Raw genomic sequence first — 15960 nt, 5'->3', positions numbered from 1 at the left:
CTAGTAAGATTTGTAATCTGAGTACCTTTACGTTTAAAACACGTGTCATGCATTCAAATGTACAGTGCAATGCGAGAAATAGAGAGATAATCCATTGTAGTCCAGAAAAGAGTCAAGTTTTGTTTGGGTTTTTGGGATTTTGATTACTATAAGTTATGATTTTAATGTGGTTTCAGTTTTTTTTTCTTGTTTTAATTTTTTTTTGCTAATTTTGTGGAAATAATTTAGATGGAGAGGTGGGGAGAAATAATCCTGACGTGTAAGGATTGAAAGAGACAAATATTTGCATGGTTTGCCGGAAACGATAAGGTGATTGCACAAATATAGAGGATGATGTTTAGCGGCAGCAACAGCACAGTCCATTACGAGTAGAATAAAAACAAAAGGTTGTATATGCAAAGTGATTTGCATAGGGAAAAAACCAAAATATTTGACACATTTAACAGCTGAATTTTTTTGCTGAGAATCGATTTGTGATTGTTTGCAAAAATCTATAGTGAATTACTTTTGTGATGCTTTTATTTTCATAATGTGATACACAAATAAATATTAATTTGAAGTAATGTTTAAGAAAGCATTTTAGATAAAGATAAAAAAAAAGTTAACGATATTTAATGTTTATTATGAGCACAATAAAACTTTTTCTTTTTTAATAAGTCGGACGACTCAAATTCAAACTCGAATTTCTTATCTACAGTCCTCCTCTCTATCTTTCAGTCCATCCCTTTCAGTAAAGAGTTATTATTGCTAAAAACAAAGAAAATCAATCGGGTTAAAATTGAAAAAGGACTCTCTCAAGGTGGTTGGTATTTCATCCAAATTTTTGTTCTACTAGTTATTTCATTTGTAACTAACAACCTGCTAGTAGTAGGTACAAGATTCAAGAATGATGGCATGTCAACCGGCATCCTCTGGCTACTACAGCGGGCAATAAAGAAAAGGTCCTTCTCTTGCCCCAAAGAAAGAAAGAAAGAAAGAAAAGAGAAAGTTTCATAGCTGCAGAGCACTGACGAGTTGAAATTTACTGCGAAGTAACATATTATGGTGCTCATCAATTTTCACCCAAACACTTGAGGAATATTATGAATCGTTAGATATACTTGGATGTTATCATTTGTCATCAAGAATTTACTTGTGAAGATTATTAAGAAATATTTAAAATAACACTGTAATATTTTTTGTAATATGATGGATGTGAAATAAAGATGTTGTTAGAAATATTTTTAAAAAATATTAAAAGAAACAATTTGCTCCGAAAATGCTAAGGGCTTTATTTGTTTATAATTACCTCTATTTTTCCCAAAAAAAAAAATGCATTTGTAATCAAAAGATGGCTAAATAAAAGTGCTGGTCAAATGGCTCGCATATTTATTCGTGTATCATGTTTGAGGATATTCAATCTACTCTCCCCATTTTAAATATTAAAAAAAAACATGAATAGGACATCTTACCTACTTTACTTCATTATTTGGAACAAAAAATGAACAAAAAAAAAAAACCATTTACACATTTGATCTAAAAGCCACTGCTTGTTTTCCTTTTTTATGTCTCTGTCCTTTTCTCCCAATGTTGTGAAAAGATCAAGTATCACAAAAAGCTGGAATAAAGAAATAGCTTGCTCAAGTGATAAAGCTATTCCTATTCATAAACAGAATCCTAATTTCTAACTGTTCAGAAAATATGAGATATTAAAGAATGGGAAGCAAGATCCAACTGCAAGAATTAACGATATATTAGTACTTAACTACTTGTTTATCAAGGGCTGTGATCATGATTGGATAAAAAAAATGAAAATCGAACAAGATGTCACACGATGTCTAAAATTACAATTATCATTCAAGACACACAATTAAACTCAATTTTTTTTTTTTCAATACGAAGCGGATGAGATTTAAAAAACGGAAAGATAGAGAGAATTTGATCCCAATACCTCTACACTTTAATGTCTCAACTGTAAGTTGGCAGAAGAAGCGAAGAAGAAGCCCATTAGGGTTAGACAATTTCTTTTTTTTTTTCCCCTTTTGATCTATACTTAATTATATGCCTTGACTTTGGATTACTAGACTAAACTGAAAATATACAACTGGCTAATGGTAATAAATAAGCATAATCGTGGGATTAGGGTTTTCTCCTTTGCCTGGATCTTGAAACATTGGTGCGTCAGCACAAATCTATTTACGTGTTAGAAAGTTCTGATATTGTATGTGTTAGAGAATTGGATGTCGAAAACTTTTCAGTGAAAAAAAAAATGTGGTGACAGTTGCTTTCTTCTAGCAAATTGGTGAAGTTGGAAATGGATTACGATGGTGAGTTTGTCTTGTAAAGCAGCTTAGTTGTCAATTGAATAATGAAACCTACATCTAGCTGTACATTACTAATGCCCCATGTAGGGATGTTAGTGAGCCGAGCTACTCGCGAGCTACTCGCGAGTAGCTCGGTCAACAACTCGACTCGAACTCGGGTTGACCGAGTTCGAGTCGAGTTTCGAGTAACTCGACTCCAAATCGAGTCGAGTTTCGAGTCGTATTTCCCGGGCTCGTGGCTCGTCGAGTAGCTCGACGAGCCGGAGTTAATTAAATAAAAAAAGGAAGAACAGACTTCTTCCTTCTGTGTGCGACTTTCTTCTCTGTTCGAAGAAAGCCTAACAAAAAAATTCACTTCACCAGCCGGCAGCCACTGACTGATTTAGATCTACACCCTCACTCCGTTCGTCGCCGACGCCGTTGCTCGCCGCATCTGTGAGACTCCATCGCCATTGCCATCGCCATCGCCTTAACAAGTCCCAAGTCCCAAGTCCCAGGTCCCAAATCGAAGCTGCTCTCTGCCTCTCCGGCCTCCGCCAGTCCGCCGCGCTCTACGTCTCCTGTCGGCTGTGTCCTGCCGTGCTGGTTCATCGTTGCCGAGTGTCGAAGACGAAGCACCAAGATCTCACTAGTTCATTGCTGGTTCATCACTGCTCATCTCTGGCTCACTTAGGTAAGTGCTCCTCTGTTTTTGGCTCTGTGTCTCTGGCATTAAAATGGGCCAAGATCGACTAGGAAACTTGTTATCCGTAAACCATGCAAACCATGCTGCTTAAAGTTAAGAGCATTGATTATTTTTGCTTTGATAGTTGTGAGTGTTAACACAACAGTGAGATGGATGCTGATCTTGAAATGGCTAGGCATGTTGTATATGTCCACCAGAACAAAGAGTCTCCTGCTCTTGGATTTACTCCACTTGAACCATCTGTCCTGCGGTAACATTAAACCTTGTACTTTTGGTTTAAAACTGGACATTTGCTAGTAATAGTATGCGTCATATGAGGCATCTGCGGATTTCTAAGTACTTCAATTCTGTGGGCGCTCAAGAAGCGCCAAATACCTGATGCAGATTTAGGAATCGTGCAATATTTATGTAAATAATTTTAATTTGTGCTCTTAAAAAAATCAGACTTAGGATAATGGTGTGCAAAAATATAGCTAAGACTGACTTCAAAATCCTTTGTGTTATGATTTGACCAACTAGGTGTGATGAATTTGCCCAAATTCGGATTTGAGCAACCTCACATGCTTATTCTTTTTCTTTTTCTGCTCCTTCTTAGACTGTTTTGGATGTCTTACTACCTTCATGCCTTCTGAATCCAGTCGGGCAGAATCTTTGTCAAGAAAATGCAAAGTGGCACTAGACATTCAACGAGTTGCTCAAGATTAGAAGGCAATGTCGAAGGAGTTGGTAAGCTAAATGTATAATATGTTGGGCAGTTTTTTTGAGGTGATATGCTGGTACTAATGAATGTTTATATTCACTTTATGGGTAAATTGTAGGTATGGCAATTAGTCCTCCCGAGGTATCTTCTATCCTGCGATCATCTGCTCATGATTCAACTACTCCATTCACGTTGGATACCCCTGTTTTCATAAGTAATGATACAACAACAGCTGGAGTTCAAGTATTTGCTCTTCAAATATTTTTCTGACATGTTCTTGTTTAAAGCAGCTTTCTTTAGTTAGTAATTAGTGATATTTGTGGGGAAAAGGAATTTCTGGATAGATCTTGGCATTGGTTTCTGAATTGAGCTTGTGGTAGTTGGGATATTGTGGCTGTTTGAGATAATTGTTTGTCTCTCAATTTGGTGGCTCAGCTCATCAATCATCATTATCTTAATTCCTTGCAGAACATTTATCTTTTGCTTTAAAATGATTTTATGAGCTTCGCATTTGTCCATTTCTGTATTGAGCAAGAAAGCTGAATTCTCAATATAGTTGCATTCGACCTTTTTATATAAAACATTTGTAGGAGAACCTTCACTAAATGGTCAACAATTTCATGATATCATGGGGTTGCTGGCCTCTTGCAGTTGATTGAGCCTAGCCACTATCATGCTTGTTCAGGATTTCAACTTTCTTCGCTGATTCTGATAATCTGTAATTAAGTATCACATTCATAATTGGTGTTCAAACTGACTTCATTGCCAATTCTCTTATTGCATTTACTCAAATATATGAACACTTAACAGAATAGCTGGTCTTAGAGTGCAGAAATAAATAGATCGTTTCTGTTTCTCGCAAATAAAAATTTTGGATGAAGTAGCAAAAAAGAATGGTACTGAAGTGGGTATGTATTGAGTTAAATTCTCACTGTCTCTGATTCTAATGTCTATACATGCTAGGCCTATTGAAAGACATTAGAATCACCTTATAAATAAGAGTGCATTATAAATAAGTTACTCTTGCCTTTAACTTGAAATTTAGTTAAATATCACCTTATGTAAAAGCTTAAGTTGTCCATTTGATCACTGAACCACTTCACCATTTGTGAATTCCTTGGGTTATTGTTATATTGAAAGTGCCAAGTGCTGTATAGTTGATTTGTGAAGATGCAAAACGTCACCTTTGATCTGGTTTTTTGGTCAAATCGAGTCAAAAAGCTTGATAAGGCTCGACTTGATAAGGCTCGATTAAAGATCGAGCCTTATCGAGTCGAGTCTCGAGCCTAAGGAAATTCTTCGAGTCGATCTTCGAGTATCGATTTTTCGGGCTCGATCGAGCTCGAGTCGAGCTCGAGCTTCTATGTGTATGAGTCGAGTCGAGCTCGAGTATAGCGATACTCGAGCTCGACTTGGCTCGATTACATCTCTAGCCCCATGTTCCCAATATTGGTTCCTTTATGACTTTGGAGGTAGTTTGGTAGTAATACTACTTCACATAAGAGAAATGTTGTTGGGAACGATAGAAAATTGAAGGGGTGATTACACAGGTAGGTTATTTGAGTAAAGATACCAGTTGGGTCCATATGCAATAGTATTTGTATATACTAGTTTTTATGTATAGATGGATTTTGTAACTGTAGGAGAATTTGTTTAAAAATGGGTACAAAACATAAAATTATGAGTCATCTTGTTGGCAGCAAATTTTTGGCAGGTTTTAAGTGGTGAATGTTTAAAACTTTCCATTGTTGATATGTTAGGGAATGGACTAGACACAGCTACATTGACTAATTCACAAGAAGAGTTGCAAAATGATTATGGTTTAGTAGCTAAGAAGTCATTATCACAAAGTTGTGGACGCAGCTTTGCTATCCAATGGGATTGGTTGCTTCGATTTTATTTCTTGTCAAGTCATCAAGTGCACAAAGATTTTGGGATAATAAGTACAATTATCTCTTACTTGCCCTCTTAAACAAGGACCATGGTTTCTCGACTTTTTAACTCCACTAAAAGTATTAGGCTCAGCATAGGACTTCATATTTGTGAAAATTTTGATGAAGAAATGTTGGCTCGAATGGCTAATCCAATGCACTAACTAGTAATAGAAAGGGTTCTATAACTACTAATTGAGTTTTTCTAGCAAGTGTTCAATAGACACTCGTTAACACGTCTAAATCACATTTAACTTATCATACAAGCACATACTGTAATAATTAACTTCCCAATTAACTTTACTTTTCTAAAACTGAACACTTGAACTATAAATTATCGAGTGCTCGAGTGCCAAGTAGACGCACGTTAACACGGTACTCAATTAGACATATCGCTATTAATAAAGTTACATGTCATTCTTCCTTCGTACTACAATTTTGTGCAAGAAAATTGCTTTGTATTTGTTAAAATGAGAAAACAATTCAGTTTGGTTCTACATTCTATGCAATCTTCGGATTGGACATGGTCTTATGCTTCAAATCTCGAAGTACAAATTCCTCTCATGTTTTGTATTCCTTCTTCCCGTGGTTTCTTCAATATCTTGACCATCTGATTAAGTTCAGCAGCCTTTTTCAAGACAATTAGCTTTACATCTCTCTGCAAGAATGAGGGCCTCTAACGTCATTATTAATAATACCATTCATTACTTTATAATAGTGATTAGTACTGTTATTCATATAGGGACAGATTGTCCAATGAGTTGGACAGCTGCCCCGCCCTGTGTATAGATGCCAAACTGTGAAAGATTTAAGAATCAGATAGAAGTTCTGAGAAGACAAATTGCCACATGCTCCTGTCATGCAATAAAATGTTGGAATTAGCAAAGCATATTTTGACAGTATAGTTGCAGCAATCATCTCTAAACTAAACTGATAAACTTATGAATTTGGTGATTGATTTTTAAGATAGAATCTGTAATCTTTCAAGTCTTTGCAAATGTCACATTAATGTCTTGACCAGTTTCAGAATCCACTAAGGTTACCATTTTGTCTTTTCTGATTTTTTTTTCCCGGCCCACAAGTCTATAAAATTTTATTATATTTGAGTTTCTTCTCACATTTTTTGTGGCTTATTTGTAGTATAATTGAGTTGTAATTAATACCATTAATGAGTTAGTTTATTGATTATAATACCTCCACCATTATAAGTTGTTTGCAATCTTATCAAATGAAAAACGAATGATTTGACACCGGCTAGAATGTTTATCTATTTCCTGACCGACAATTAGCAGCGCCGATGCGGGGAAACATGGTACTAGTAGAAATTGCATAAAACATTCCAAGGCGGCGACCCGGATCAAGAAGAAGCCTACAAGACTTTAACATTCTTGATTTCATATTCGATTTTCAGTAATTACTACTACGAAAAGGATGATATTCTCTCCTTGGAGAAGACAAAAAACAAGAGTACGATTTTAGTTATCCAACGAGTATTTTAACTACAACTTTGTTAATATTTGATAGATGTGTCAATGGATAGGATCTGAATTGCATCATTTGATTCAAATTTAAATTCATTAAATTTAGCTAAATCTTGATTCAAATTCAGATCTAAACCTTTATGAGTTTGAAAAAGCAAATCGAAATTCGGACCCTCGTGGATTTGATTATCTAATTAGTATCCATGGATATTTTTCTAGATATACAGTCAAGAACTAAAATAAAAATATTTAAAGTTAAAAAATGGTATAAATAACATTCAATTTTTGTTTTCAAATAATAAAATTATCATTTAAAACATAGAATGCAACGTTATGAATTCAAAGAAAGAACTATTGTCAATTACTTCTATTTAGGTGGTGTTTTCTTGTATTAAGAGCACATCTTTTAATCTAATAGTCACGAAGTGTTATTGTAATCAATCCAATAAATATATGTGTGTATGTGTGCACTCATCTATATCTATAAATATTGTAATTAGACCCCTGGATTGGGTCTGATTTGGATTTGAGTTTGGATATGGATTATAGAAAATTAGACCCTATCCATATCTATAATATTCTTACAGGGTTTGGATTTGATAAATTAAATTCAAACCCTGTCCAAATATATTAGATCTGGATTAGATCTAAGTAAGACACGACTCGTTGTCATGCCTAATGATATCAGTAGCATCCAAAGGAATATTTTCTATTTACTTCTCATTCTAGTTAATTAAGGTAAAAGAGTGTAGCTAGGTAACAAAAGTTGCAGATGTTTTTTAACTCTATGGGGCTCAAGTTTTTAACTTCATAATTAAGCAATAAAGTACTTGTTTTTATTCATGTTATGATACTTAAAGAATATTTTCTTTTGGGTTTAACTTGATTCAAATGTAGTTGGATATTTTCAACCTATCATTTTCAATAACCGAAAAGAATTAGATCCTAGCTCTGATGACTATATTACAGAGGTGAGTAAAAGTCTTGCATCCAACCAGTCATGGTAAAATTAAACAAAGTAATAAAAGGTCTGTACGAGTTCAGTAGAAATCGGCTTCTCAAACTCGAAAGAGAAAACTTGGCCGAACGTTAAAATAAACTCTGAAGATCGATCAAAAGTCAAATTAATCATATGAGAAAGGCCACTGGCTGAATGACATAAGGTGCAGAATTGACCAAGACAACTAGCTTCAAAATCTGAAGGGGCCCCAAATAGAAACATGTGTGTTGTTAACAAATGGTATTTTTGGCGACGGACTACAATCCGTAATAAAATGGACCCGAGGAAATAATGGTGAGCCCATTTAGTTTCTAGCACTTGACTTAAAAGCCTTGAAAAGAAGAATTGTCATTTATTCTTGGGTAAAGTACATAAAATTCTCATGTGGTTAAGAAAATTGACACGAAACTTCCTCATTGTTTAAAAACTCCCACATAACCTCTTTGTGCTTTGGACTAATTTGGAAAACGGACGAAAATCATCCAAATTAACGGCGTTTGAGATGCACTCGTGTATTAAGAGAGCTTCAAGTGACATTGTCAAGGACAATTTAGTATTTTGCAGTGTTTTGTCATTTTTTTTGTTTATTTTCCTTCTCCATTTCTTCCCTGCTTGCAACCAAACTGGTCAATAACACCAAAATGGTCAATGACATTGGTGAACACCAATCATCATCAGTACCGCCACCGATCACCAGTAGCTCCACCATCACCACCAATCACCAACAACTCTAGATTGTGTCCTTTTCTAGATTGTGTGTGACGTCCATAGCATTTCAGCAGAAAGAAGAAAGCTACCATTAGTTGTCATCTCCTACCGGACTGTCTTTTTTCGGAAGTGGATTCCCTTGCTAGGCTACTTGACATGCTATTCTTGTGACAACATCAGGCACATTAGGAAGAGTTCTAGTCTTGAGAAGGTTCAAGTACTGGAATGGGAGTTCCTGGTATGACGCCCTAAAGTAAAGAAGAAAATGACCCTCGGAGTCAATCGCTTCCTTAAGCCCGGAACATCCACTTCTGCTTCCACTTTTCAGGAGAAAGGGGAGGATGCTAACTGTCGGGCTTCTATGAGTGGCGTTTTCGATTCCTCTAAGCTAAGAAGACGATCTTCAACACCAGAGATCCTAGACCCAAGTACACTCTTCTAGGTACGAAAGCGGTTGGTTTCGTAAACAAGAAAAGAAGATTGGTTTGGGAAAGGAAGGAAAGGGGGTCCACTAGTAGATTATCCATGTGCAAATTGAGATGCGGTCCGGTTCGAGCATATCCAGTTTCATATCCATATCTCGCAGATCCTGATTCTTCGATTACATACCTATCAGCAGGAGCAGTACTTCTGAGCCACTCGAGAGCTTGTAGTTGTGGATCCTCTAGATCCCTAAGATGTAGTTGATCCCATGGACGCAGAGCGTCAGAGCCGATTCACTAAGTGGATTACCCAGTTAAAGAACCACACCATCAGTTGAAACTCTTAATTTTATAAAACCCTGCATGCGCTCTAATGATTCAGACGAGAAAGAGACTAAGCAACCCAAGTCTTCAAAGAAAGTTGCTGCTTAGATTTGGGTTCTTAATTTTACAAAAGAACACATGAAAAAGTGTTGAATCTGGACTGGCAGTGATAGAGATGCTATTGAAAATGAAGATGGTGAGATGGTGGCAGCAATGAAAGGGTGCTGTTGGTTGGATTGATGGGGCAAGAAAAGGAATGGAAAATCAAAGGGGAAAGGGAAAACAGGAAAAATGTTAAAAAAAAAGGAAGAAACAAAAGCCCAGAACGTTCTGACATTCCCTTGAAGAAGATGATACATCTTATAAAATTTCAAATGAGCCCCTTAGTCCTACCTTTGTTTCAAATGAAGGAAGAAAGTTTTTAAAACTTTAATTGAGCCCTGAGTTAAACTTCGATTCAGTTTGTAAATAGGGTTAATATAGGAAATTTACATCTTTCCGTCAATTTGGATGATTTCCGTCCATTTTCCAAATTAGTCCAAAGCACAAGTAGGTTATGTGGGAGTTTTTAAACAATGAGGAAGTTTCGTGTCAATTTCCTTAACCACAGGGGGGTTTTATGTATTTTACCATTTATTCTTTGGGATCAAGATGGGATGTAATCAAATCGAATTGAATTAGTGTCGAATCGAGTAGTGTACTACTCATGCTCGACTCAAGTTAAAAAACTTGAGCTCGAGTTCGTCGAACTTTTGAAAGTTGAATTCGAACTCAGTTTTGTTTTGTTTTACTCGAGCTTGTCAAGTTCTTGAAAGTTGAATTTGACTTCGAGCACGATTTTGTTTTGTGTACTTAATTAAATCAAGCCCAATTTAAGTCGAACTTTTGAAAGTTGAATTCGAACTCTGTTTTGTTTTGTTTTACTCGAGCTTGTCAAGTTCTTGAAAGTTGAATTTGACTTCGAGCACGATTTTGTTTTGTGTACTTAATTAAATCAAGCCCAATTTAAGCTAAATTCAAATTCAAACGAGTTTAATCAAGCTCAATCAAGTGTAAGTAATATAAAATTATATTTTATATAATTTTAAACTGGAGACAAGAGAGACATTTCATACTAATAAATAAATAAAAATATATATACATAAAGCTCGATTAAATTTGATTAAGTTTAATGAATTTTTGAGTTTCATATATTAAGCTCATTCTTGAGCTCGTCAAATTGTCGAGTTGCTCGAACTCAAACTTGAGCTTGTGTCGAGTAAGCCCGCAAACTATTCAATTACGTTCAACTCGTTTGCATAATTGAGGAATATTCAGGATTTTAGCTGAAGGAGCTTTAGTACATAAATTGTGCTCTAGAATTTATAATTTTCAATTTTTGCTTATTCTCATCTTGCATGTTCGAAGCAATTCTACTTTTTGACCGGTAATCATGAAAGGTTCAACTACATTACATGTCAATATTAGTCATTAGCGTTAAATCCATCTTCTCATTGCTGTTATATTTCCTTAGCATCTTTTCACAATTTTAGCATAGAGTGCATAGATTAATACGCTCTGAAGAAATGTACACAATAGTTGTTTCTTCCTTTTGGATTGTATAAAATACAGGTCGAGATAGACATGAAGAATGTAACACCGACAAGACTTGAACTTTTTTCTCTTTTTTTCCTTCAAGAAACAAAAATAAAATGGGAGATGAGGAGAGCTATTAAGAAGATTGATTAATCTAACTAACGGGTGTATGTAGAATAAAAAAACCCTTCTTAGACTTGGTCATCGTCTCTTGTTCTTTAGCTTTTTCCATGTTTAACAGCTATTCAATTGTAGCCATCTCATAATTTATTCTTATCATATGCTAATAACAACATAAGAGTTGTTCATATGATGATGTAAATCCGTGTCAATAAACTACTTAGTCATACACCAAACCTTACTCCACTTCTTCTCATCATTGATCCATCAATCCTGTCCTCATCCTCCAAGTTGACCTGAAAAAATTCTTAAACCCTCCATCGTAGAATCTTATTCTTTTCAAATCCTTTTGATTTTAAGAGAATTTAATGGGACAAGGAACCAAAAGACTTGACGATGAATATGAGGTGACTGATGTTTTAGGAAGAGGAGGCTTTTCTGTTGTAAGAAGAGGGATAAGAAAATCCAGTGGTGGAAAAATTCAAGTTGCTATCAAAACCCTGAGAAGAATCGGACCATGGCAGCCTTCCCCTGGCGGTCGCGGCCGGAGCGTGACTGCTCCAAACTCAAGACAGGCCCTGGTTTCTGATGCTTTACTGACAAATGAACTATTGGTCATGAGGAAGATTGTGGAAGATGTTTCACCTCATCCGAATGTGATTCATCTTTATGATGTTTGTGAAGATTCTAATGGGGTTCATTTGATTCTTGAGCTTTGTTCTGGTGGGGAGTTGTTTGATCGGATAGTTGCTCAGGAGAGGTACTCAGAGGCTGGAGCTGCGGCTGTTGTCAGGCAAATTGCTGAAGGGTTAAATTCTCTTCATAAAGCTAAGATTATTCATAGGGATTTGAAGCCTGAAAACTGCCTGTTTTTGGATAAAGATGAAAATTCTCCGTTGAAGATCATGGATTTTGGACTGAGTTCTGTAGAGGATTTTACTGATTCTGTTGTTGGATTGTTTGGTTCGATTGATTATGTATCGCCAGAAGCACTTTCCCAGGACAAAATTACTCCCAAGAGTGATATTTGGTCACTTGGTGTAATCCTCTATATCCTCCTCTCCGGGTATGTTAACTGACTTCGGGCAGTGATGTTTTAGTTTCATGTTTACCAATTTGCAACTTTGGAGCTTAAGTTCGACCAAAAATTAGTTTAGAACTCTCCAGCCAATTTTTTTCAAGGGACAACAAAGAAATTCAAGAAATTACATATTCCAGCTTCAGTAACAATTGAAAAAAAAAACTTGGGTTTTTGTTCAGCCTTTTTTTTGGGGTGACATTATTGCCTCAGTCGGACAAATATTAGATTTAACAGAAAAAACACACAAATAGACCATTGAAGCCTTTTTTTTTTTTTATTAATTGTGGGCTTTGATTTTAGCTCTTGTTAAAGGTGAAACAAGACTAACTTCATCTTACATCCTTGACAAAAAAAGAGTATTTATTCACTCCCTTGTCGTTCCTTGACAAAGAAAGAATGCTAAGGAAAGGGAAACTAAAGTGAATGCTGAAGTAGGTTTGGAGATTTGCATAGGATAGTAAATTACGACTGTCCCCCCCCATGGATTGAAATTTGATACAGTATAATTTCTTCATCTTTTTTTTTTTTTGTTTTTGGTAAGAAATTATTTCTTCGGCTTTATCAATATACTGTTAAACTAACGATATATTCAATGTTGCGTTGCTAGGTATCCGCCTTTTATAGCACAATCAACTAGGCAAAAGCAGCAGATGATTATGCAAGTGAGTCTTCCTGTTTATGTATATCTTGCATACTGATCAGTTGTGGAATTGTAGTTCTTTACACACAATAATAAATGCCTACGCTAAATCTTAAACATGCAGGGATACTTCAGCTTTCATGAAAAAACATGGAAGAGCATTTCTTCTTCAGCTAAGCAACTGATTTCCAGTCTTCTTACTGTTGATCCTCAGTTGAGACCAACGGCTGCTCAGGTCTGATGTAAAATAGGTTAAGCACAGTTTGTTCGCAATTATATGCTAATGGGATCCTAAAAATCATAGTAATGCAGACTCAAATGGTCTTAAAAATTTTGCTTTGGAATAATTAGTAGTCGAAAGTCGAAACAATCCCAAAATTTTTTTTTTTCATTTTGTAATTATGTTTTAGGTTCTTCAACATCCTTGGGTTACTGGGGATTTGGCAAAGGAAGAACAGATGGATGCAGAGATTGTTTCACGCCTTCAGAGTTTCAATGCAAGGCGCAAGTTCCGGGCTGCTGCAATGGCAAGCGTGTTAAGCACTAGTTTTTCCTTGAGAACCAAAAAGCTTAAGAATTTGGTCGGATCCTATGACCTCAAGCCTGAGGAACTGGAGAATCTCAGAATACATTTCAAGAGAATGTAAGTCACCAAACCTTGTTTCAAAAATAATACTACTATTTTGTAACTTTTTTTTTTTTTCTACAGCACTCGAGTACCACGATAATTTACTTAAAGTGTGTGGGTAAACCTTTGAATTTGCTCAACTTAATACTTCATTTAGTATACAGAATTAGAAAATTTACTTTTGAGTAGGCAAACTTTTTGCATATTTTGAATTTAAGAAATAATATAAAATAGTTTCAAGTTTGTGGGGGCAAAAGTTTGTGCTTATAAACAAAGATTAATCTTTCCTACACCGACAGTATATATACTGTCAGTATTAGATGAATGACAACTGTGCAAAATTTGAATTTGAAATTTAACTTTTGCATGTATATCATGAATCTAACGATGATAGTGTATACACTGTCACTCTGTCAGTGTATATAAGATTTATTCTATAAAGATTTTGAACTTGCTAAGGAGCGAAACCTAGTTTTGCAGTAATTCAACTTGGTTTGCAAAACTGGGTGCAGTGTTCTAATTCTTTTCCCCGGTCAAACTTCCATTCTTCATGTGTTTCTTCAACTGCAAGGGTTTATATATAATTAGTCTTTCCTCGCCAAAAAAAAAGAAAAAAGAAGCCTTTCCTCGCAGCCAAAAGTTTACAGATGGTGAAATGAACATTTTTAAAGGATTCAAGGGCCTTTGAGCAAATTGTGAGAAGTTAATAGTACTAAACTTTGATGTTTTCGATTCCAATTGTCATTTTCTGAATTTTTTTGTGTGTGTTTAATAAGAGTATAAGAAGCCCAAAATTTTATTTTATTTTTTTTTGTATCCGTTCACGTAATCCATAAGTTAAACAAAATTCACAGATTTTAAATAAATACTTTTAAATTTTATGATCTCAACCTTGACCATTAGATCAAGACCTCATTGGCTGGATTTTTTTTGGTTTTGGTTTCACCAACTAAAGCATACAGAACTAGGGGAAAAGGGGAACTTCAAACAAGACTTAATGAGAGTAGAATGAGTAATTTGCAATTGTATCTTTTCATTGAAATATCTGCAGATGCACGAATGGTGAGAATGCCACATTATCTCAGTTCGAGGAAGTGCTAAAATCAATGGAAATGTCATCACTGGTTCCTCTAGCAGCTCGGATCTTTGATTTGTTTGACAACAATCGTGATGGCACTGTTGACATGCGAGAGATAATAGGGGGCTTCTCCTGTCTCAAATATTCACAAGGAGATGATGCACTTCGTCTTTGTTTCCAGGTATATTAATTTGGTCCCTCTTCAGATGCCAAAGATCCACATCCAGCAATGATTCTTTGCTTTAGACTGCCAAATTGATCTAGCACTGACAATAATTAAGGGGAAAAAAAGAACATGACATGAAGAATTTTATTTATCTTCTGTACGTTAATTGTTGAACAACATGATATTTGGTTAAAGTGAAGAAATTTGGTGTTCAGATGTACGACACAGACCGGTCAGGATGCATCAGCAAGGAAGAAGTAGCCTCAATGCTTAGAGTAACCCTCTTCCCTTTTCTAACCACAAGCTAATTCTTGAGACCTTTTGGGTTGTATATGTAAATTCTTGTACCATAACATTTATGTGATACACTAGAATTTCTTGAAACAAAACTTGCAGGCATTACCTGATGACTGCCTTCCGGTGGATATAACTGAACCTGGGAAATTAGATGAGATATTTGATCTAATGGATGCCAACAGTGATGGAAGAGTCACCTTTGAAGAGTTTAAAACTGCAATGCAAAGAGACAGCTCACTCCAAGATGTCGTCCTCTCTTCGCTTCGCCCTACCTAATTAATCTACCAGTAAATCTTATATGTACCGATAGTGTATATACTATTATGATTAGATGAATGACATATCTGCAAAATTTGAATTGTAAGTTTAAATTTAGATTATGTGTCATTTATCCAACCATAATAGTGTATACACTGTTAATATATATAAGATCAATCCGTAATTCTATATGTTCATTCTAGATTTGCCAATAAGTTCTGTGCAACTCATTTGATTCTCATTTTAATTAATCCGTATTCTGCAGAAGATTTACTTGTATGAGCAGAACATGGTAGTTTTGTGACAGAACTTACTCTAGTCTTATGCAAAGTACAGGTACACACCTGTGTTGAGAATATTAATAACTATAATTTTGTGGTATAAATGTATTCGATTTCCACAGAAGTTTTGGAAAATAAATAAATAGATTTTAACAGCTTCTATAATATGTATTACACTTAATTTATTGTGCGAATAGTCCATGACTATTGAATATAATCTGAATGGTGGTTCAAGGATATCTAGCACAAGTTGAAGAAGAATTTTCTCTAAGCATACTTGAC

The 15960-nt window shown here is 35.4% G+C and overlaps 1 protein-coding gene and 1 long non-coding RNA gene across 2 annotated transcripts; both read left to right on the top strand.

Moving 5' to 3' along the window:
• The first annotated feature begins 2603 nt into the window (after window positions 1-2603).
• On the top strand, window positions 2604-4206 carry LOC113781226. Its single transcript, XR_003469561.1, has 3 exons — window positions 2604-2976; window positions 3627-3714; window positions 3807-4206. It is a non-coding gene; the product is annotated as an uncharacterized LOC113781226 (long non-coding RNA).
• Window positions 4207-11617: 7411 nt separating this feature from the next.
• LOC113779122 (calcium and calcium/calmodulin-dependent serine/threonine-protein kinase-like) lies at window positions 11618-15415 on the top strand. The gene is made up of 7 exons (XM_027324573.1): window positions 11618-12315; window positions 12938-12992; window positions 13095-13205; window positions 13381-13613; window positions 14650-14857; window positions 15058-15117; window positions 15239-15415. The coding sequence occupies exons 1-7, from the start codon at window positions 11618-11620 to the stop codon at window positions 15413-15415; spliced, it is 1542 nt and encodes a 513-aa protein (XP_027180374.1).
• Window positions 15416-15960: the final 545 nt, after the last annotated feature.

Source organism: Coffea eugenioides, chromosome 8 (assembly GCF_003713205.1).
Source record: "Coffea eugenioides isolate CCC68of chromosome 8, Ceug_1.0, whole genome shotgun sequence".
NCBI lineage: Eukaryota > Viridiplantae > Streptophyta > Magnoliopsida > Gentianales > Rubiaceae > Coffea > Coffea eugenioides.
This window is presented reverse-complemented; position numbering and strand designations above follow the sequence as displayed.